Source organism: Callospermophilus lateralis, chromosome 6 (genome assembly GCF_048772815.1).
Source record: "Callospermophilus lateralis isolate mCalLat2 chromosome 6, mCalLat2.hap1, whole genome shotgun sequence".
NCBI classification, from domain to species: Eukaryota; Metazoa; Chordata; class Mammalia; order Rodentia; family Sciuridae; genus Callospermophilus; species Callospermophilus lateralis.
The window spans coordinates 36,708,949-36,734,283 of record NC_135310.1 but is presented as its reverse complement, the minus strand read 5'-3'; the positions used below and the strand labels follow the sequence as shown (position 1 = coordinate 36,734,283).

Below are 25,335 nucleotides of genomic sequence, written 5' to 3'. Positions count from 1 at the left end.
TTCCATCAAACATACACAGCTAGTATAAATTGTTCTGCTCTGAATTTTTATATTTTCCTTCAGGGAACTTACAACTTTTGAATTTAGACAACTTTATTTATCTTTGAAACAGACCCGTGAGGCAAATAGGAAATGGCTATTATAACTCCCATGTTGTAACTGAGGATACTGAAGCATGCTGATTTTCTTTTGTGTAGAATATGGATTGCAGTTTAGTATCATGTCCATTACATAATGTACCCTCTGCTTTGGCAGAGTGGCAAAGTGGACTCTGAAGTCAAACTGCCTTGACTGAATCCTAGCTTCACCCCTCAAAGGCCATGTGAGCCTAAAGTTAATTTCTTTAACTTAAGTAGGGCCTGAGTTTCCCGATTTATTAAAAAAAAATAATAATAGTACTTACTTATATAGTTTTTGTAAAGGCTATGAAATACTCAATAAAGTTCTTAGGCTATTACTCAGCACATGGTAAGCACCATAAAAACAATAGTGATGATAATGATGATGACCACATTGTCACCATTTACAATTTCAGAATCAATCAGTTGACAATCAAAAACTATAAAAAAAAATATTTTGGATTTTTTTCTCACTGTCTCAGTTGTTTGGGCCAACAACATAGCATAAATTAGGCATATATTTGTTTTTCACAGTTCTAGAGACTTGGAAGTTCAAGATGGAGGTACGAAAAAATTTGATTTCTTATAACGACCCATTTCCTGGTCACATGTGATGCTGGCTTTCTTTGTACTTCATGGTGGGAGGAGCTAGTTCACTCTCTGGAGTCTCTTTGTAAGGGCACTAATCCCAGCATGAGGGTTCCACCCTAATGACCTAATGACCTCTCAAGGTTCCACTTCCTAGTACTGTCACATTCAGGGTTAGGATTCCATTGTAGGAATTTGGAAAGGACACAAAAACATTCAGATAATATCAATCTTCAGTCTTCCATGTGATGATATTTGCAGATGGGAAACTCACTTATCTTTTTGTGTTTTGTTCCCTTCAAAAACAGAGTGGAAAAGAAATATAGCTATTGAGAATTATATAGGTTAAATATTTCCCTCTGTAATTATGTTTTTCATAATGCCTAGTGACACTTGCAAGAAGTATGGTTGCTCACCCTAGGCTTTAAAAAATCCTGTACCTTCAACAGTATTCTATATCATTAATACCACAATACTGCTGCCCAGGAAATTTTTAAAAAATGGAAGAGTAAAACCAATGTGTTGTTGAATCCCAAACAAAGGGAAGGGAAGAGGAAGAGACAAGTGAGTTAACACTAATTGGTATGCGTGCACACACACACACACACACACACACACACAGGGAGTCACATGGATGGATGGATAGATGGATGGATAGTCTTATTTATTAGCTATCACTAAACCCAGTGGTCATGATTAATTCTGTTTTTCACATGAGAATATTGAAGCTTCAGCTAGCTCAAATAACATTGTAAAGGTATAATTGCTTGTGGCAATTTAATTTTCACTCTACCTAATTCTTATTTTTTTAAAAAAAGAATAAAATCTTCATCATTGAACTGCTCCATTGCCTGAAATACCATTGATATCTGGGAATAAAATATTATCTCTCTCTTTAGTAAATATATTTTTAACTGGAATCTACTGTGTTTAAGGTACATTGCAAACCTTTTGTAATCTGTGTAACAATTTTGCCAAAATAGATATTATTAGTATCTTGTTTCAGTTCTAAAAATTAAGACTGAGGAAATTCAAGCAACCTATTAGCCTTGACCAAGAAGTATTGGAATCAGTTTTCAAATCCAAACTGAGAAAGAGAAAATGTACACTTAGTTAATTAAATGAGTTTGATTTAAAATACCCAGGTGAATTATATCTTAGACTATGTAAAAGTAATCAAGGGCCATATATGAAAAAATTTGAGAAATCCTAAGTATATGAAATATATCACAAGATAAAGCAGTGAAATACTTTTCAGTTTTATAAAGGAAAGAAAAATGTAGGAAACAGACTTATTTGATCTGCAATAAAACAAGCAAATACGTGATTTATTAAACTAGTATATATCAATTATAGAAAAAAAGTGCAGACTAAGGAGGAATCAGAATAAATTCATTAAAAATAACATACTTCAAACTAATTGCTAGGGTTACAATATATAAAAAATACCTGAGACCGTGGTCTCCTGAATCTCCATACAATACTAAATTTCTCTGACAACATGATACAATATTTCTCAAATTCAGAAAAGCATTAATAGCTACCATGTGTCCACCCCACTATCACAGATTTTCTAATTTATTCTTATAATATGAACAGGATCATTTCTTACTTTATAATTGATGAACTGATGAGAGAAGTTAAATAATTTGCTTAAGTTAAAAATAGTAAGGTCGACATCTATGATTCAAACACTAGTTTGGGCCTTTGATGGAATGTTTCATGGTATCCTCATTAACAAGACTGAAAACATGTACTGGATGTCAACCAGCTAATGGGTTGCTAAAATATGTAACCCAAAGTAAGTTCTAGAGATGTCTCCAACAATAAGGCATGAAGTTTATGTTTAACTGTGTTGTATTCAAAATATTTATTAATGAATTGGATAAGATCTATGAAATATTCAAATGACATAGAGCTGGAAGAGTTATCTAATTCATTGGACGGTAGAAAAAGATCCTGACAGGTGGAACTGTGACTCATAACTGACACCATGAAATTAATACAAAAGGGTTTGAATTGAGTTCATTTGTCCATTCATTCTTATGGCCTGTGTGAATAATTATTTCCAATATGCCCACCTTATGGCTGGCTGGGATTTAAAGATATGCACTGCATAAACCTTGCCTACCAGGAGTGTATTTTCTAGTGTTTTAAAAAACAACCAAGGAAATAGCATATAATATCAATGCATGTGATAAAAGGGATTCTTATTAGATTGTGATTCATACGAAGCATTACTATTTGTACAAGATCCAAATCAAGGAAGGAATAACACTCAATATGTTTCTAAGTCACAGCTAGAGACTTATAATCTACTATCTTTTAAAAGAAACTCTGAGTAGCTTGGATAGTTAAATATTTAACTTGAAAAAAAAAGATTTAAGAAGTAATAATATTCTTAGATATCTGAGTACCTTTCCTGGGAAATGGGAATTAGACGTAATCTGCATAGCTATAGAGGCAGAATTTGGATCACTGCCTGAAAATTAGAGTGAAACAAATTTTCAGATGGCATAAAGTAAAACTTCATAGCTTATGGTTTTGCAAGATAAAAGGGACAGCCTTATAAGAATTCATGCATCTCAAAGAAAGTGTAGAAGGTATTCCTATAAGAAAGAAGATTAGATTAAGTAACTTCTTACCCTAGGTCTAAAATACTATATTAATGTTATATTCATTTGAAGTAGTGGAAGAAATATATAACACCAGTTTTCCATGATTCAGAAAAAAACTTCAAAATCTCATATATTCTAATCTATCATTGAAAAGATTCTAATATATATCACTCTTGAGAATATAATTAAATTTCTCATTAGATGTTCAGAGCATATAAATGCTTCCTAAAAGGCTAATTTCTATATAAGAGAAAATATTACAAACTCTATTTCAAAGCATATAGGAAAGTAATATGAAAGGACTATGTCAAAAAGTTTCAAAAATAGCATAATGATTTATGTGCTGTGTTGGTGGATGTATCCGGGACATTTGATTCACTTAACCAAATATAGTATGTCAGCAACCCTGTGTAAGATTGACTATCCAGAGATTTAAATACTGGCTTGCTCTATAAAGAAATTGTATAAAGTTGCAGGCATAAGTAAAACAATGACATATTTTGAATCTCTGCATTTTTAGTAATGATAATTCTATTTTAAGTATTTTGATTTAGTTATTAATGTTATATTTAGGTTACATAAAATGATTTATTATGCAATGATTTCATTACAAATGTAAAATACTGAAAATTTATTGTTAGAGATTTCATGTATTTTTGGCACACATTAATTCTTATAACTATAAAATATGTTCTTAAAACACTCCATAGTTAATATTTATTCATCATTTGTCACCTTGCTGAATGATTTGAGATTGAAATTCATATAATTATTTTATCTAGGAGCCATTATCTCTTACAATGCTACAATTAAATGTGAAATGGCTATTTTATTGCTAAAATATGGTGGTTCCTTTGGGTGGTTGAAAAGAAGATTATGGCCTAAAATTAATTTTAAAATATAACAAATCATTTTACCTTTCTAACCAATTTTTCTGCAGATACTAAACTTAAAACTTGGTTTTTCTTGCTGGGCACAGTGGCACACAACTATAATCCCAATGGCTCAGGAGGCTGAGGCAGGAGGATCGAGAGTTCAAAGCCAGCCTCAGCAAAAGTGAGACACTAAGCAACTCATGGAGACCCTGTCTCTAAATAAAATACATAATAGGGCTGAGGATGTGGTATAGTGGTCAAGTGCCCCCGAGTTCAATCCCCAGTACCAAAAAAAAAAAAACAAAAACAAAAAAAAAAAAAAAAACATTTTTTTCCCGTAAGTCTGAGCAGTTGCTTTTATACTAACTTGAACATGATTGATTAATTCAGTAAGTCAAAATAACCATGGAATGCCTATGCTGTTTTATTCACTGTGGTAAACTAGAATGAGCAGTTAAACCAGATTTATGACATCAACGAATGTTTATCAGAGAAAATTATATTTGTAGTGAAAACAGAAATGAGTAAATGCTAGTCTGGTGAGCAGAGAAAAAAGCATTCCATAGTAAGGGATTTGTAAATGAGAAGTCCTAGCCGTGAAAGAGAGAGCAGCACATAATTGAGAGTTTCAGATGGTCTCATATGAATAGTAGAGTGTGCAAAGGGAACAATGGCTAGAGGTAAGACTGGAGGACAAAGAAGACCAGATTATGAAAGTCTTCTTTGCCATGTGTAGGTATTTACAGTTCATTTTGACAACAGTGAGTACCAAGCATAGGCTTTCAAGCATGGGATGGGCATGGTTTGATATGTTGTATGGAATAATCACTCTGATTGTAGTGTGGGAAAATCTCTAGAGGAGAAATAGGACTTCTAGCAAAGAGTTTATTCTAATAATACAGGTAAAAGATGACAATGGCCAGACAAATGCAGTAACAACAAGGAAATAAGAAACAGAAAAATACAATTATGAAACAGCAAACAAATAAGTATCTGGGAAAAGAGAAGACTCTAAATTGTGGACCTGGGCAAATGAGTGGATGACAGTGACCCCAAATTAACTATGAATCACAAGTTCATAGTAGGTTGAAAGAGAGATAAACTTAATTATTGATGTTTCAAATTCCAGGTGCTTTTGTGTTGTGCATTGAGATTTATCCAAGAAGCAATTAAACACATAAGTCTAGCACTCATTGGAGATATACATAGTGAACATATAAAATATAGTTTGGGGCACATAGATAACTAAAGTCATGGTAATGGATGAAACCACCAATGTTGAATATATAGGAATAAAACAAATGAGAGCCAAATCTAGAGTCAAAGAAATTGGCCTTTCACAATAGAAAGGGAAGAGTCCATGAAGGAGAATAAGAAAGAGTAGCCATAGAAGTAGAAGGAAAAAACAACACTGTACTCTTTAAAGAGATTATAGAAGAGAGACTTTCCAAGGCAGAGTGGCCAGAAACATCAGATGCTGTAGAATTCGTATACTAGCACTAGTGTCAGTCAATTTCAGTTTAGGAACTAAGATCTTTACGTGAGCCTGAAATTGTTTCAGTGGTGAGATGAGAAGGCTATTTAATGGGTACATGGGAGCAAGATGAAGAAATAGAAATGAGGAGTGTAAACAATGTGCTTTGAAAGCTTATCAAAGATTGAACGGAAGTTATCAAGGGATTTGGGACCCCACAGATTTTATTTTTTTAAGATAGGAAAGTCATGACCAACTTCAAATATTAATGGGTAAAAGCCAACTAAGGAGAAAATGAAGACGCTGGAGAAAATTCGGAGGCAGAGCAAGGAAACAAGTTTAGAAGGAAAGTAGATTTAAGCAAAGAACAAAACACCACTTCCCTGCAGACAGAATCAATGTCAAAGGGATGGAAAAACATGCAGGCAAAATAGTGAATAGTTTGGAAGGACACTGAGGGAGCACCAAATTGAGGACTTTCTTTTCTCTGAAAATAGGAGGCTATCATCTCCTAAGGGTAAAGTGGAAACAGAACTGAGATTTCTTCCTGTCATATTGTGCAACTGGGTCCATTTTACATTAGTTGTAAAATGTATCTTCAAATGACACAATATATTTTCAGGTATCACACCGAAAATGTAAAAGGCTAGTTGTGGTCTAAAATTAATGTCATGCTTTTACTGCATAGAATAACAGAATCTCTCAAAATTAGTATTAAAAGCTCTAAAATTTTTTTTAAAAAATTAAAATTCCACAGCAGTGTTTTTGGTGGAAGTGACTTCAGTTAGTGTTTGTCATGAAAGACTACACATCATGTACCAAACATTGTTTGTCATTAGAAGACAGATGAAAAAATAAATACATTCTTCATGATTGATTGAAACAAAGAGCCCAGCAGACGGATGTCATCCAAGTTCAATATACAGCCTGCAGACAGCTCTGTGGCTCCAGCTGAGTTGATCAGGAGACCATGTACATCTATTTGGTTGCTGACTTTGTTGCTTCTCAACTTTTCTTTTTATAATGTTTGTAAGAAATAAATCACTTCCAACCACTTCAAATCCTCTTTAAAAAGAAAGCTAAAATCCAACTTCAAATTCCCTTTATTTCTTATTTTTTCTCAACTCCAAATCAAAATAAATCCTTTTCTCTAAACAACATTCATTATTACATTTTTGTTTCCATGTTTATTATTTGCCATTGTTTTTAAACTCGTTTCCTAAAGTGAGAAAGATGTTCTTTTCTCTTTTTTCCCTCACTTGATTCTCCCAATGCCTAGTTTAGTACCTTGAAGCACTTGTTGCAGGAATGATTGTTCTGTGTTAAATATAATTCTGTTTGGGGAAGATTTTAATTTCAAAGCTATTTACGCAGTAGTCTGAAACTTGTCTTTTCCTTATAGAGGTGTCTTAGAGCATATCACCCTAATTCCTTTATTATGCAAACACAAAAAAAGAAAATATTGACCCAAAGTACTTGGTCTCAAATTGAATCATTTCTATTATAAAGAACCACCATGTTTGCTGAGTAACAGACAAATAGCTTTTTTATTTTTATTTTTATTTATTTATTTATAGTATTGGAGATTTAATACAAGGGCAGTTAATCTCTGAGCTACATCTGTAGCCTTTTCCCCTTTTTAATTTTTTTTATTATTATTATTTGAGGCAAAGTCTCACTAAGTTGCTTAGGGCCTAGCTAAGTTTCTGAGGCTGGCCTTGGACTTGCAATCCTTCTTGCCTCAGCCTCCCATGTCACTGGAAATACAGGAGTATGTCACTGTGCCCAGTGCAGCATTCTTTCTTCTTCTTCTTCTTTTTTTTTTTTTTTAGGATCCCATTCTTGTGGTTGTACATGATATGAAGTTTCACTAGTTGTGTATTCATTTATGAACTTAGGAAAGTTATGTCTGATTTATTCTACTGTCTTTTCTATTCCTATCCCCCCTCTCTTTCCTTCATTCCCCTTTGTCTAATTCAGTTCTCCCACACCCTTTATTTTGTGTTAGCATCCACATATAAGAGAGAACATTTGGCCTTTGGTTTTGGGATTGGCTTATGTTACTAACCATGATAGTCTCCAGTTCCAGTTCCATCCATTTACCAGCAAATGCCATAATTTTATTTTTTATGAGTGAGTCATATTTCGTTGCATATAGCGTGTGTGTGTGTGTGTGTGTGTGTGTGTGTGTGTATATATATATATATATATATATATATATATATATATATATATATCACAATATCTTTATCCATTTGTCTACTGAAGGGCATCTAGGTTGGTTCCAAAGTTTAGTTATTGTGAATTGAGCTGCTATAAATATTGATGTAGATTATCACTATATTATCTGGGTCAAATGGTAGTTCCATTCCCAGTTTTCCAAGGAATCTCCATACTGCTTTCCAGATTGGCTGCACCAATTTGCAATCCCACCAGCAATGTATGATTATACCTTTTCCCCCGTATCCTCACCAACACTTATTGTTGTTTGTATTCTTGATAATTGCTATTCTGACTAGAGTGAAATAAAATCTTAGTTTTGATTTGCATTTCTCTAATTGCTAGAGATGTGGAAAATTTTTTTTATATATTGATTGATTTTATTTCTTCTGTGAAGTATCTGTTCATTTCCTTAGACCATTTATTGATTGAGTTTTTTTGGTTTTTTGCTGTTGAATTTTATGAGTTATTTATATATTCTAGAGACTTGTGCTCTATCTGAGGTGCATGTGGTGAAGATTTTTTTCCAATCACAGCATTCTTAAATGCAGTTACAAAGCTGATCTTTTTTTTCCCTTGTTCCCTCTTAAAACATTTAGGTTTTCTATCTTGTTTTGGCTTCAAAATTCCAATGATGGGCATGTGCCAATGTCCCATTATTTTTAATAAATTTTTCAGAACCTTGTAGATCTAAAAACTAAGAAATTTAAATGACTAGGTGATAAAATAAATTCTAGAGATTTTTGTGATTCCATACCTCAATTTAGAGTGAAAGAAAAATGTACACAGAAATTGATGTAGGAAAAAAAATACTTATCACTAGTTTAGCTAAAATTGCATGGTATTAGTTTCTCAAATAAAAGTTTCTTTAAAATATATCAAAAACTGAGTTTCCTATTAATGATAGACTCTGTGTGTGTGTGTGTGTGTGTGTGTGTGTGTGTGTGTCTGTGTTTGTGTGTTCATAGACACACACACTCATAGGGGTGGAGCTGTACAATAAATTACATTCTAACTCTCATTTAATTAAAAATAAATGTTTTATCCCTTTCCCTTTATTGCAGAATTGTCAGCATCACACTACTGGTGATTTCTGTGAACGGTGTGCTCTTGGATACTACGGCATTGTCAAGGGATTGCCAAATGACTGTCAGCAATGTGCTTGCCCTCTGATTTCTCCCAGCAACAAGTAAGATTGAGAAATACAGCCATATTTCCCAATCAGTAATGCCATCTGTCTAGCACATGGGCTGTCTAAGATTTGACTGTTTTTCCATGTAGATGAAAATCTCAAGACAAATATTCCTAATCATAAAATCATGAAAAATGTTGGTATATACACTCTATGGCTCATTTGTCCTTTAAAACACTGTTCCAGTGTATAATAATTAATTAAAATGTAAGTACCAATATTAATATGATTTCTGCTTATAAAATAAATTGGCATATATACAAATATGCGTAGTTGTATAAATATACATTTCTAGTGTTTGCATATAGTTCTGCCATTAATTCAGCTATGAAGGATAGCTTGACTGCATACTATATCACTTTTGTGGCTGTTTCCATTCTTTTTGTGCGATAAATTTAAGACTGGAAATTAATTATCAAGGAAACAATTGAAAAATTTCACAATGAAAGCAGGGCAACTTATTGATATGCTCCTCTCCCCAAAAAAAGTCCATGTCTGCCAGAATCACAGCACCCCTTCTGTTAAGATGGTCTGAGCTTGGTACCATGGAAACATAGCTAAGGGGAAAAAAAATGCTGGAATATCTTATTTCGATGCTGTCTGAACATGCTGCTTTGGTTTATAGATTGATGAAACCCCTGGGTATTTTAATTTATCCTTTTGCTAAGACAATCTATACTGTAAGTGATTAATATACTTCAGTGTTCACTTCATAGTTTTTCTTTAAGAATTTGGTTGTGAAAAAAAAGAAAGGTATATCAGTTTGTTCAGAATTAGAATTCTGGACACTTGGCCTCTAGCATAAAACAGATACAGAGCGATTCCAAGTGGCTGCCATGCCACCTGGGCCTGTTTGCTTTGCTTCTACATTTTCAACTTTAGGCATATTCTGAAAACATTTTTGTATAACTTGTTTCCTTTTCTTCTGAAAACTTCTCTTCCTTGTTGACCATAATTTCAGGCCTTTTTAGGGTGTTAAATATAAACTTTGGGATACATTGGCTACTGATGAGGATAATATGCATAATCTTATTTTCATACAAGCAGGAACTGGTAGGTATATGAAACATAATATTATTCTGCTTTCCCTTTTCCTAATCTCCCTCTTATACTCATATTTAAATAAGGGGATGCTGTTTATTCCCTTGTTTCTTAAAATGTGAACCATTTGAATTAGAAAAAATAATCAATAGTTAATTAATTTTTCCCTGTTTGGATACACTATAAGAAAAGCTACAGGGACTATAAAGGAGAAGCTACCATCTCTTGGGGTTGCTCCTTATTAAACATGTGTCTTAAGAGACATCAACTTAAATGTTAAGAGAATTTAAAAGCTTAAAACACTGTAATTATTTGGGGGAGTTTCAAGAACATATTAAAAGAAGTAGCCATTGTGTAAGAGATCATCAATAGTAGACTGAAGGGATTTTACTGTTGGGAATGGTAGGAAATTATATGAGCAGAAGCCTAGAAAACACAGTGTGCAAGGCATATTGAAAAGCTAGTAAGTAATAGAGTTTGGAGCATGAAATTTGGATAGAATTTCATGATTACAGATGAAAAAAAATAAGAAAATGGAGGCCATATTATAGAAATTCTCAAATACCACTATAGAAATTACTTTTAATTTTATATATTATGAAAAACTGTAAGTTTTTATTTTTAAGAAAAGGTTAATATGATCAGAGCCACATTTGAGGAAGACTATTATGAGAGAATTAAGCATAATGAATTGAAACAGGCAAAAGAAGAAAAGCGGTGAGACCAATTAGAGGGCTAATGCACTAACCTGAACAAAAGATGATTAGAACAGTAACAAGAATGGAGACAAGGGATGAATATGAGAAAATTGTTAAACATAGGTCTGCAGAATTGATAACTCCATGTGAGGAATGAGGTCTAGAAAGGAGTTGAAGGCTGAAGACTTTAGCCAGGTTGACCCCCAAATGGTGGAACTATGAATTGAAATAGGAAAATTGGGAGAGAGGTGCTACAGAAGAAAGGCCATTTATAGTTTAAATAGGTTTAAATTGATGTCAAGGGTCTGTGTGAATGGAAATATGCAAATAGCTGTAAGAAATAGGAATCTGAAAATTACAGGAGCAGATGAAGGAAGAAATATGTTAATAAATGAGTTTGTCAGACAAGATTGCCCTGGCTAATAGTATCCCTGGAGAACACATGGAGAGAAGCAAAGACAGGACTTCCTTTGTGGGGAATCACTAAAGAAAATGGGGAGGCAAGACAGGAACAGGCAGGGAAACAAAAATCCAGGCAGTTGTCCTGGACAGCAAGGGAATCAGGAATATCAATCAACAAACACCCAGTGCTGCAACCTCATATGAGATACCTTCAGTGTGGTGGCAGATGAACCAGCAGCAAGAATGGAAGTAGTCATGAAGACACAAGGGCTTGAATTTGAAGTTTTAAGAAATGTCGAATTTCATAATAACAAGAAAAATATTACTTTGGTTGGTTAGAACAATCAATTCAATGGTACATTTTCATTTGTTTTATTTTTAGTGTATATTATTTATGTAACTTAAGTATAATCTCTATGCAAAGGACCCTAAAAGAATCATAATACCAAGTGAAAGTGGCTTATTCCAATGCCTTTCAAACTTTCTTGATCAAATCACTGTGAGAAATACTTTTTTTTTAATATCTTAGCCTAGTATTCAAAGACACGTGTGCAGATACTCAAAAAGATATATTGTATGCCCAACCATTTATTTCATTTTATTATCTCACATTTTTGGAAAAGTTTTAGTCAAAAGCCACTAAGCTGATTTCATGACCCACTAATACCCATCACCTAAAGCCTGGAACGTGTAGTCTAATTCAAATATCTACATATGATGAGAAAAGAAGGACTAAAAGGCAAAAGACAGAAATCAGCCAGGGCAAAGAAGAGAGGCACTTCTTCCCAATATATCAAAAAAGATTCCAGGTACATGTGGGGTGGGTTGCGATTTCTCACTTTAGTGCCTTCGATTTGTATAGCTGAGTGACAAGCAAGGGGTAGGAAGGCATGGAGATCGGTCACTGACTCACCATTCCAGGCTCAGTGACCTCTGTTCCTTTTCTCATGATGCCAAGTCTGGAGATTCCTGCCCTTTTCTGAACATGCTCAACAGTCCTTGTCCTTGCTGTTCCCTGAGATGATTCCTGTGGAATCTAATCCATTCTTAAAGACCCAGTTCAAATGCCACCTCCCCCACAGAACAGCAGAGCATGTTCTTTGAACTTTCATTTACTACTAATGCATTTTACCTCATATCTTTGCTTCAATCAAAAGGGCTTTCAGAAATTAAACACTAAGTAGTAAGTGCTGCATCTTGACATCCTGAATAAGAGAGACACATATGTTCTGTCCTGTATTTGTATATGTCCATCTGATATACATTTGTAATCTCACTGAAGGTAAAGATACTATTGTGTTTCCCCCTTCATTCTACAAATATTTAATGATGGTTCAACTCAATGCCAGATATGGTTCTTCATGCTGGGAATTGATAGGTGAGCAGAATAGTCCAAGTTTCCTGCTCTCCCTGATCTTACATTTTTCATAAGTAAGACAATAAGTAAATTGATAGATAATGTAATGTCAGGTGGTGACAAATACTGTCATGAAAAATAAAGCAGCCTCGGTGAATATAAAGTGACTACAGTACTAGGGTGGTCAGTGACCTCTACAGAAAGATGGGGTTTATGCAGAGATTCAAATGAAACAATGGAGCAAACCATTTGAATATTTGCAAGAAGAGCATCCAGCCAGAGGTAAAGCAAATGCCCAGGCACAGAGACAGATCCCTCTGACCCATGCACAGCAGACAGCAGAGGTCAGCAGGGAAGGAGTAGAGAAAATGAGTAAGAGAGTGGCAATGATGAAATCAGCAAGCTCCAATGGGTAACTAAAGATACAGAAGTCAGGGTCTGGGGTTGTTGCTCAGTGGTAGAGTGACTGCCTTACATGTGTGAGGCACTGGATTTGATCCTCAGCGCCACATAAATAAATAAGTAAGTAAATAAACAAATAAAGGTATTGTGTTAGGTACAGCTAAAAAAAAAAAAAAGAAGAAGAAGAAGAAGAAGAAGAAATTTAAAGACACAGAAAGCAAAAAAGTCTTCCAAAGGCAAGGGGTAAGCTGGTTCAGGACAATGCAGTGATATTTCCGATTGTAGCACCAGTGATATTTACAGATTAAATTTATGTGGAGTGTGAGAGAAATAAGAAGACAAAGTTGACTCCATGGTTTTTGATATAGCAAATAGAAGCACAGAATGACCTTTGACTAAGATGGAGATAATTATAGAAAAATCAGGTATATTTTTTAGAGGACAAGAGGCTCAGTTTTAGATCTATCAATGTAAACTCAATATGTAAAGACATTGAGAATGGATGAAATTTAGAGGAGAAAGTAGAGAGAAGGAGAAATCTGAAAACAGAACTTGGAAGCACATTAGGAGATCAAGAACATGATGTAGATCCAGCAAAGGAAATTAAAAGGAGAAACAACTGAACTAGGATCAAAACTAAGGAGGTTGCTTTTAGCGAGCCAGTTCCTCTCCATAGAGTCCACAGAGAGTGACACAGGGAGAGATCTGTAAATGTCAAAAATTCTGTTGAAGGGAGTTTGGAATCACCACAGGGAAAGGTAAAGGGTGGTCACCAAGAGAAAAACACAAGGCTTGTTAAGTGGTTCTGTCAATGAAATGTGAGAATTGAGAGCAAACAAGGGAGGTATGAACAAAAAGAATCAACTCTAACCTCAGGCAAATTGTGATTCCTACTTCCATCTTCAGAAGCCCTTTTATGTGATATAAGGAGAAAGCACGATCCATCAAGAGTACTGTAATTCCAAAATGGTATCCACTCTCCAAGGAGATTTACTACACTCCTATGTGGTGCTTCATTCATTCCTCTATAGCACACTAGTTATTTACTTTCTGAGTACTTTATTTTTGGTAATATTATATTACTATAAATGAATGTAATCTAGAATTGCACTTAAAATGTCCAAAATCTATTTCCTTGGGCCTATATATGTGTATGAGCTTGTGTGTGTATGTACAAACAGATGCATTTGGCATCAAGTCTTAAAGAGCTAAACACTTGACAGACTGTGCCAATTATGAGGTTGTGGTTCTATTTTTCGTGAAAGCAAAAAATAGTTTTGAATAATTAGTTTGCGAGTACTAGATTCATTCGTTTACATAGTTTGCGAAAGTTAGAGTTTATCATTCATTCTTATACTATTGATTTAATGCATTAAAAGATAGTTAAAATAGGGTCCTATTGGCACCTGATCCAAAGAGCATGGCCTTTGTCTCTGTCATTACTGTCTTTTTAGCATCAAGTGGTTTTGCAGATCAACCAAAATGAAAAATGGTATTTCCAGCATTGATGTTTTGCAACAAATAAGTTTTCTTTTTCTAAGTTTCCAATGAATCAAGCAGTTTTATTCAATTGAAATGTAGCACTTTCCTGTTTGAAAGAAGTTTATAACAACTCAAAGCTACATGATAATACAGTTTGGTTTTCAAGTCTCTTCAAGTCTTTCTATTATACAGTAAGAAAATCAGAAATCCTGGAGCAAGGCAGACAGGCTGTGGCCTACCAGCATTGTAGTGAAAACAAGTTATAGAAGACCTAATCATTAGAAAATTCTGTAAAATGATGAATAAATTGTATTCATTTTCTTACAGAAGGCTTTCTTTTCTTCTTGTGCTCATACTAATCACATTACTTAGTGTTTAATGTAATATGTAGTTTGAAATCTGGATGTCAATTTTAAAAAGCGTACTTATTACAACTGAAATGTTTATTCATACTTCATGTGTTGAAGTACCAGTGGTAATTTGAACTGAGCTTTCAGAAAAAAAAATACACACACACACATACACACACACATATATACACACACACGATATGTATATATAGCTTTTATGCCCTCTTCTTTCCTTTAACCTAAAAGACATTCAGCAATGCCTATTCTATCAGAGAGATATGCATAAATTCTAGTCCAATTTATCTTTTGATTAGTGAGCAAGGGGACTCTTTTGCTAGGTGCCTAATATTTTCATGGCTATTATATAATTATTGAAATTCCAAAAAATTGACATGTTTAATGTAATTCATCAAACACCAACCAAGGTTTATTTACTATTATTAGTAACATTTGTGACACTCTACCCTTAAATAGGAACTTTACCAATGATTAAAATATGACCTTTGTGATTACCTTGGAAATATGAACCAACCACCTTGAAATAAATGAGTGAAAAAAATTTTCACAATATTTCTTTTTCTGATTCAGTTTCAGCCCTTCTTGCATCATCCAAGGCATTGATGATTACCGCTGCACAGCTTGTCCACGGGGATATGAAGGCCAATACTGTGAAAGGTACAAGCAGTCACGACACATGGAGGTTACATAGCTAAGGGTCACCACAGAGAAGCCCATATTTCAATAATTTCATTATTTTCATTTTTTCTAGTTGTTTAAATTCGATGCTTACAAAACTATTTTTATATCTTTAGACTTTTTCTGGAGAAAGTTTACTTCTATCTAACTTTAGATTTTCTTAAAGCTCCAAATCATTTCACAACTAATTTAGGTTTTAGTAAATATATAGAGATATAAATCTATAAATAGGCACAAATTTTATAAATTTATTTTATAAATTTTATAATAACAAATAAATTGGTTTTCAAAAGCTTATCAGTAGTGTCCAATAATAAAAACCTGACTACATATTTCTCATTTTAGTTCACTGGAAAATGTTGTCTTCAAAATACTATAACGATAACTGCACACACATCATTTGTTCTTAGCCCAGTGACCCTTTATTGGCAAGTATATGGCTAACTCAGAATGTAAATGGTGTCAGCATTTTTAATTAGTATACTATTCAAACAATGAGATGCTGTTCATTTCTCGTATTCAACAGTAAACAATGTTATTTACATGCTGCTTCTTACAATAGTAATTTATAGGATCTACTAAGGCAAATGTGTAGAAATTAAATTGAATTCTAAATATATAACAAATGTTAAAATAAGCAATACAATTCCAGACTATAAAGTAAGATTGTAACTAACATCTTCCCAATACGTATTTTCTATAATATTAACATCCTAGCTATTCAAACTTGTCACCACCACTTTTAGCATTTTTAACATAACAGAAAGTAATAATATTGACCATTAAAACTCATAGAGGTTATAGCAGAATTGACAGCATAAAAAGTTTTCTAGAGCTTCGTGAACTTAGCTTAGTTCCACCAACCTAGATGGATCCCGTATTTCCTCATCTGTCTTAGAAGAATAGCTGATGTTCTATCTACTTAACACTGCCAGTATGACAGTGATGTGTGTGACACCTGGCCTAGGCACCCAGATGAAAACCTCCTCTCCAGCAGAGTCACAAAAAAGTCTGGGAAATTTATCCCATTTTCATCTTGTGACTCAAAGTCAATAACTACCTAGTAAAGTAGTACAAGAGTCCCTTTCCTTTGTCTCAAAGCAGAACAGATTTTAAGATGCTATTTATAATCCAGAACGCTCTATGGAATCACTCTAACACTGGAGCTTTACTGCAATCACATCATAGTTTGGAGTCTTCCTTTTCCATGTCCTGCTTTACCCATTTTTTTTTTTTTTTTTTTTGCTGGATTCTCCTAGGAGCTTTTGAAATCAAAATTTTAAAAAATAAGCTAATATTAAATAATATTTACCATCACTCACTTAGAAAAACTTCTTATATAGAATCAGAAATGTCTATATTAATAATGACAACAAGAAGGTAATTAAATAATTAGACTTAAATTTTGTAAATTCCAGTGCATTTTGTATAAGTTCAAAAGGTAGAGTTCCAAATACAAATCTGTATGTGGTTACTCTAATTACAATATTCTGTACTTGCATATGTATAACAGTGCATTCACAATTTCCATGCCAACCAAAATTAGTAGCAATTAAACAACTTGTAATATAAAATCCAAAACTATTTTCATTTGTTTTGAAAATACATACATTATTTGTATGTAGATTATAGATGATAAAGGTATATATTTTCTCTCTCCACCAGGGTGCTTTAGTTTTGATGCTTAGGTTGATATTCAGTTCATGCCCTTGTAATCACCAGCAGGGCGGTGAATGAAAGCATTCTTTCACACCAACACAATTATCTGCAATAATAAGCTGCATTCATAAATTGGAATCACCACTATAGACAAAAACATGTGTATAGATAGAAAAGACTGGAAAGGTATACCATGATGACAAGTATTATCTTAAAGCAGAGTGATTACAGAAATCCATTTCTAAAATCCATTAATGTTTAATGAATAAGAATTGACAGTTCATACAGCATATAAGATGAGCAGGATCATATACTATCAAATGTGAATAGTATGAATTGTTTTTGCAATTCTTGAACGTTGTTAAAGCTTTGCATTTATCATCTCTAACATATAAATGATCACTTATATTTCCCTGAAAAAATTCTTCTATTCAGTTAAATTAAACCAAAGGTCTTGGTTAAATTTTCATTGTAACCTTCCAAATAAACTCATCCCACTTCTGAGAGCATCTTAAATCATTTAAATCACCTTAAGACCTGCTCAAACTTAACTCAACTCTTAAAGTGCCTACATTTCTTGAGTGTCCCTGTAATGTAGAAACCCTTCCCAAACTTTATCCTCATTACTCTTGTCATAAATTCTTTGAAGATTTACACAGTCTGAACCTGCTTAGAATACAATTATTTTACCTGCAAATGTTAAGAAACAATTTAAGTGGACTTATTTAAATAATATTCTTACTAAGCATTTGTTATCTTATATTGGAAAGAAAATGACAATCAAAAGCATAAATGTCTGAAAGCCTAATGTTATAAATAGTTTATGCTTCACCTTTTCTAACTAGCACAGGATGAATGAACTTTTAGAATCAGTTACGCAGGGCTGGGGTTGTGGCTCACTGGTAGATTGCTCGTCTAGCACGTGCAAGGCCCTGGGTTGGATCCTCAGCACCATATAAAAATGAATAAACAATATAAAGATATTATTTCCAACTACTTCTAAAAACAAATAATTTAAAAAAAGAATCAGCTGTGCAAGTTTTCATAGTCCCAAGCTGCTAAAAAATGGTCTAGAATTATCCAATCAGTATTTATACCTTTGGCTCCAACCCCCTACTATCTCTGACCTTCTCTTACTTACATGTTGAACAAAAATCCTGACTTTTGAGTGAGACTTTCTCAAAATGAAAAATAAAAATGGCTGGGAATGTTGGCTCAGTGGTTAAGTGCCTCTGGGTTCAATATCCAGTACAAAAAAAACTGTTGGTTATATTTGCACTGATTTTATATATATATATATATATATATATATATATATATATATATATATATATATATATATATATATATACTATATTGACACTCTAAAGAGGAAAAGGAAGTGTTTTTTAATAATTTAGCCAGGACAACAGCTAATCTGAGATTGTCCTGAGCACAGCAGAAACACATGACTTTGCTAGCATCTTGTAAATCTGCAGTATCATAGTGCATGGTGGTATATACTCAGATGAATACATTCATGGATTGGGGGGAAAGTTGATGAGTGGATGGCATTTGGAGTTCATGCAATCATTTTTAATTTCTTAAGTCAATGCTATGTGTTTTATTTGCCCAACATGAACCCATTTTCCCAGATACCTAATGAATATCATCTTGGAAAAGGTGTGGTAAAAAAAGAAACACCAATAGAATTCAATAGAAAATCCAATTTGCTTATTGCCAAGAAACTTAAAAAGAAACTTTTAAGAAAAGTTTATGAACTAGAGCTGTGGTAGGCAAACTACAGCCCATGGGCCAAATTCAGCCCTTGCCTGGTTCTCTTTGGCATATAATCCAAGAACCATATTGCTACAGGCAAACATTTACAATCATGTGATGATTTGAAAGCACTAAATCTGAACTCCATTTGACTTAAATTTAATGCATCAAAGACTTCTAGTAATTCTCTTTAGTAGATTTGTATTATGAAATAATTTATACTCTATTATTGTTGATATTATTATGGTTTGAATTCTACCAATAAGAAGAAACTTTGAAATTTTCTTTCTCCGTGCATAAACTTGACTTTGTCTTTGGCTTATAAAGCACAAAATGTTCTATCTGGCCCTTTACAGGAAAGGATTGCTGACTCCTGATCTATAGACTCTTAATACCAATTTTGCTTCATTTAAAAATGAACAAATAGACACACGCACACATGCACACACACACACACACTCAAACACTCAAATAATTTAGAGATGTGACTTGCCTAACCTTTGCTTTGTCACTGTTTAAATCCAGGTGTGCCCCTGGCTACACTGGCAGTCCAAGCAGCCCTGGAGGCTCCTGCCAAGAATGTGAGTGTGACCCCTATGGCTCACTGCCTGTCCCCTGTGACCCAGTCACAGGACTCTGCACATGCCGCCCTGGAGCCACTGGAAGGAAGTGTGACGGCTGCAAGCACTGGCATGCACGCGAGGGCTCGGAGTGTGTTTGTACGTATACTAACTAAGTGTTTAGCGATAGGACCTGGGCTTCCCCTTCTGTCTCATTTTGAATGAGAAAGATGGACTTTTTTTCTTGTTTGCAATACCAAGGGCTCCTCTCCATTGGTTCTGACACTATCTATTCACCTTCTGCTTTTGGCCTACTGGTTTTGACTCCATCCTGCTGAGTCATGAATAGCTGAGAAAATCCCCAGCATGCTTTGGTCCTTTCATTGAAGACCCACAACAAAGTTCCTGGAGACAAATTTTATTTATTCATTTTGTTCATCTCAGGGTTTATAGCTTTTTTCTAAAGTTGGCATTGCCTTTGTGACAGATTAAAGATCTGAGTATATTAAATTTTTTGGAATCCTTCTGAATTTGTAATCAACTAGGCAGATACTTTAAGCCTTGAATTATAAACTGATTTTTATTTTCACAGATTTTATGGATTTTACAAAGTGTATCGCTTTGTAACTTTCTCTTGAACTACAAAACCTAGGAGCATGAACTCAAGTATTTAAATATTTTTACTCACACATACACTAAATGGAGAGCAGTTTGCTGTCTCTCTGTCTCTTTCCTTCCTTTAACTGATTCTGAATTCAGTAGTGCCATATTGAAAACACATTGAAATGAGTAGTAAAATATAGTTCTTGGATTTTCTGAAAATTCTAATCTAAAATAGGTTATTTAAAAATTTAAGAAGGAAATGTTGTACAGAGATATACTTTTCCTTAAGGAAATTTGTTTTAACACCTTTTACTTCAACATTTACCTTTTTAAATGCATTTGTGCATGCCAATGTTTTTTGTTTTAACATCTTACATGTGTCTTTGTATTAATAGCATTTTAATTAGAAAAATTTTCATTTGTACACTGGTTTTATAAGAGTTATCTCAAAAGCTAAGGCTGGATTTAAAAATATGCCAAAACTTAAGACTGGCTGTGTTTGGGTAGATAAGCTTTTAAATATTTTCTTTGTATTTCAAGTATATTTAATGAAAAATATGCTATAATTCAAGTAAAAATAAATGTGAAAGTGGACAGAAGAGATAAATTGTAGTATAATCATATGCATCAATATTATCATATCCAGTTATTGGTTTATACATAGTTACTCTTTCCAAGTATAAAGATATATTCTAATGATAATTAAAGAGTGTACTACTAAGTATTCTATACTGTTTTCAGGTTGAATTATTAGTATGATAATATGTAGATACTCCTAATGCAAATATGACATTAAAATCTAGGAAAGATAAAATAATGAATTATTTTTCTGAACATTTATTTGAAAGTGTAATAGCATTCTACTCATCAGCAATGACTTTAAGTTCTTTTTCTATTAATGACAGATACCTTATTTACATTTTTAGTAAATTAATCTTAAAAAAAAAATCTTATTCCTATCACATGTATGGATTTCTAATCTCCAGGTGTCCCGTTGGAGGTTCACAAAAGAGTCAATCTTCCACTTACAAAGTTACACAGCCTTACAATGCTTTCCTATGTTATTTTTATCCCACAGGGAAATGCATTCACACCTGCTATATATACATGGTATTCACTTCAGTTGCTGTGTCCTGGAAATTTAAATATTCTTCTGGAATATTAATTCTTCTTGATTAACTCATGAATTTTCTTCTATAAAAATGCTAAATTACAGGGTTGATTTTTATATTAAACCCTTACTGAAGTTTGTAATTATGATGTATAGGTTCCTTACACTGCCTTCCTTAAGCTTTGGTGAATGTAGAACATTTCCTCTTTGACCTTCATTAGGTGAACTCTTAAGAGTTTCCACACAGAATATCTTTAGACTTTCCTTCCTGTCTTTTAGAATTTCCTTCAATTTTAGAAAAATGTGCCATGGTTCTATCACATTAGTCTTCCCCAGGACTCGGTTTCTACATCTATTTTTTAAATGACTTAACAAAACAAGGTACAAGTGAGGACAAAACTCTTGACTTATTCTCAATTCTCTTTGTAAGACATTTTTATATCCTCAAGCTAAATTAGATCAAGGGGCCAAAGCATAGATTCTGCTGGCTCCTTGGATCTGCAGGGCCTGTTTTATCACATGTGATCATCCTGGGATTACATAAGGCCCAGGGGTGTAAGCTTGGGGAGGGAGCCTGGTGAGGGCAAAAGTAGAGATGTGTAGCAAGAGAAGTGATTGTGGTGCTGGTTCTTAATGTGGTGCTGACTGTAGAAAACGAAAGCTTCTCCTGTTACAAAAACAAGCACTCATATAGGGTGGTAGCATATATTGTAGAAGAGTTAAATTTGTTCTCTATAGTTAATTCTCTAGGAAACACACTTTAAATTGGCCCAGAACAAGAGTTTGTATTTTTTTAAAATGCATAATAAATGACCTAGGCATGTTCATTATATTATCTCAGGCAAGCTACCTGTTGTTGGAAAGAATCTGCTTATGCACCATTAAATTAAAGTCTTATATAATAAAAGATATAAAATTCTGCTGAAAGACTGGACAGTACAGAACAAATACAAAAGTCATAGAAGAGTTTCCTTTGACCACCCAGCTTTGCCAGAGAGACTTATCACCACCAAGGCCAGTTGAGAGTGAGTAAGCTAGAATTTTACTGAATTCAACATGGAATTTCCTGTGGGACATAGGCTTTTTGTATGTGAGATTTCCAATATTATGATGAATCTAAACAAATAGTTCATGTCCCTCGTGGGAAGTATTTACAGCTCAGTGTTGCACAATTAGTGAGTCAAATCCAGCCACACCAGGGTGATCAGCTCCACCAAGCAGAGTAGCACCTGGCCTTAAATAAGCAATATTCACCTGCAGGCACTAGGCAGTCTCCAAAGAATCCCCTCTACCAAAAACAAGATCATCATAATCATAAGTTTTAAAGGCTCACTTTGAGTGCTGATATTTTGCTAGGCACCATGTTAATCGCTTCATATGCAGCTCATTTAATTCTTGCCATATCCCTAGACATTATCATCATGATTGTGGGATAAGAAAGTTAAATTTAGGCATTTTAAGCCATATTATGATTTGGATAAGTGTCCCTTAAAGGTCAATGTGTTAAAGGCTTGGTCCCCAAGGTGGCTCTATTGAGAAGTGGTGAAATTAAGAAGGTAGGGTCTTATGAGAAGTCCTTTGGTAACTGGGGGTCTGCCCTCAAAGAAGACTGTAGGACCCTAGTCCCTTCTTCTCTTTTTTTACTCTCTACCATGGGTGAGCTGTTTGCTCCACCAAGCACTCTCAGACTTTGCCATCAGAAATGTCTACCAGAGGCCCAAAGCAATGAGTATGCTAATCTTGTACTGGAAGCCAAAAATCTGAGCCTAGATAAACCTTTTCTCTTTATTTGTTAATTGTCTCAGATATTTCATTATAATGATGGGAAGCTGACCAACACAAATCACTTTCTGAAGGTTCACTATTACTTTTACAGAGCTACTGGTCGAACATAGGTGGTTTGAAAATCTTATTTTCTTAACCTCTCTGCTGGCTCCTGATGCAAAATGCAGAAAACTAACATGGTTTACCTGATATATTCAGCATTAATGAAGTCAGTCTTTTATTCATTTATTTCCTCTCATCTAATAATCCATTTTACCTGAATGAAAAATAAAAATAAAATGGACTAAAGATACATTAAAAAAAACTTTTAAATTTATCCAAGGCCAATAAGGTCATATTTTTTTCTCTTAAACATCGTGGGTCTCTTCACTAAGTTATAAAAGACTTCTAAAATATTTATAATAGATGCTTATTCATCAGAGATTGTCAAGTAGACTGTCCCCTTTGAAGGAAAAAAGGCACACTAGCCATGTACCCAGACTAACTTCAGAGCCTTTTTTCTTTTTGTAGGAATTATTTCGGGAAGTTCTTTATTATTACAAGGAGTTCTTCACTTACATATGTTAGTGAGACCTGAATAGGTAATTGATTGGTAATTGAAAGTTGGCTTTCTCCTTAGTAAGTTACAAAAATCCATCCTCCTCTTTCAACTCTCATTCATAATTGACATTTCATTTTATAATTACCTGCCCTTCTGAAATTTGAGAATGAACAAGAAAATCATTATTTATTCAATAGTAAAGTTTTACATTGTGAAAAACTTGGACTTGTTCATGTCCTATTTTCCTCAGATGCATAGTTAACAGAGTAACTCATGTGATGTTTAAAATAGATTGTGAATGGCATAGTAAAATAGATAAATCTCCCAGAAAACCAAAAGATAAAATAAGTAGCTCTTGGCAAGATGTTATGCCACAAAAAAATGCTTGAAATAGCATTTAATAAATATCAAGTTGATACTTAACTATTTTTAATCACTGCATATAACGTATTTGGAGTATATCCGTTTTTTATTATTTATAGTCACAGTTTATTTAAAATATAGAATATAAAATAATGCTTAGCTAGCTAATGTAAAAAAATCTATCATGAAGTGTCCTTGATACTGATCCACAGAGACACTATCAAGATTATTATTTTTAACAGCCAGTTACCACCAAGGATCTTACCATAATAATACAAAGGCTCTTAATATCACTAGAGCATTGTTTATCCAATATAATCAAACTTGATTAATATTGACAGTGATTGTTTTCTATGCAGAGAATTAGGCTCAAAATAGTAGAATATTGTTATCACTGTAAAGAAAACAGGATTTTCTGTTTTAAAATGTGAAAAAACATCAACTGATCTCCAAAGGCAATTTTTAAATCTATGACTTTGTATGTCATTGCTCTCCATCCCAGCACCCTGAAGGTCACCCTATCTCTACCCCCACTTTAGTGTCCAAGTTCCTTTTCCAAGGCCAATGTGTCCACTAGAGCCTTTTGGAACTCTGAACCATGGCATGCTGTTCAAATCCAGGTGTTGGCAATCCATTAAAACCACTTCTGTTTCCCTTGTTTTGCACCATCTACTCATCTGCTTCATTAGTAAAAGATGCTTGAATTTCTTGTCACCAACCTTCTTAGCACAGATCCAGGGGACCAGTGTGTGGAGCAGTAGCTATCACTTTGATTCTGGATAAGTTTTCTAGTCATTGAGGGAGCGTCTCAGTGATTTGCACACCACATTGAACAAACTGTTCTGTTAACAGATTAAGGAGTTGCATGATGAATTGACATATGGAAAAGCATGATCACTATTCCTTTTTTTTTTTCAGTGAAGCTTTTAAAAATAAAGTGAATTCTTCATTGATTTCTATTCTGGCTAGGCCCTAAAGCTTTATTGACTTCAAAGAATATTACAAGCACATGATTTTAAAGTTAGATATATTAAAAGATAATCTAATCTTTCTCTATTTTGTGGCATCCCCCAAACAGTCAATTCTCTATTGCACAGAATTTTGCTTTTATAAAATGGCTTAGAGCTGGGCACGATGGTGAACACCTATAATGCCAGCAGCTCCAGAAGGAGGATCATGAGTTCAAAGCCAACCTCAGCAAAAGCAAGGTGCTAAGCAACTCGGTGAGACCCTGTCTCTAAATAAAATACAAAATAGGGCCGGGTATCTGGCTCAGTGGTCAAGTGCCCCTGAGTTCAATTCTTGGTACCAAAAAGAATAAAATAAAGTGGCGTAGAAGGTTTGATTTCTAGTCCATCTCATAAAAGATGTGTGACATCAAATTAGCTAATTGTTCAAAACCTTATTTTAACATCTGTGAAATAGAAATAAAATACTCTAT

General features: G+C 33.9%; 1 protein-coding gene across 1 annotated transcript in view; it reads left to right on the top strand.

The window, feature by feature from the left end:
• Positions 1 to 25,335, top strand: part of Lama2 (laminin subunit alpha 2) — a 566,319-nt gene that overhangs the window by 392,086 nt on the left and 148,898 nt on the right. Inside the window, exons 30-32 of the mRNA XM_076858266.2 lie at positions 8,959 to 9,083; positions 15,407 to 15,493; positions 19,457 to 19,650. Of these exons, the coding sequence (XP_076714381.2) occupies positions 8,959 to 9,083; positions 15,407 to 15,493; positions 19,457 to 19,650 (406 nt within the window). The remainder of the gene's footprint in view (positions 1 to 8,958; positions 9,084 to 15,406; positions 15,494 to 19,456; positions 19,651 to 25,335) is intronic.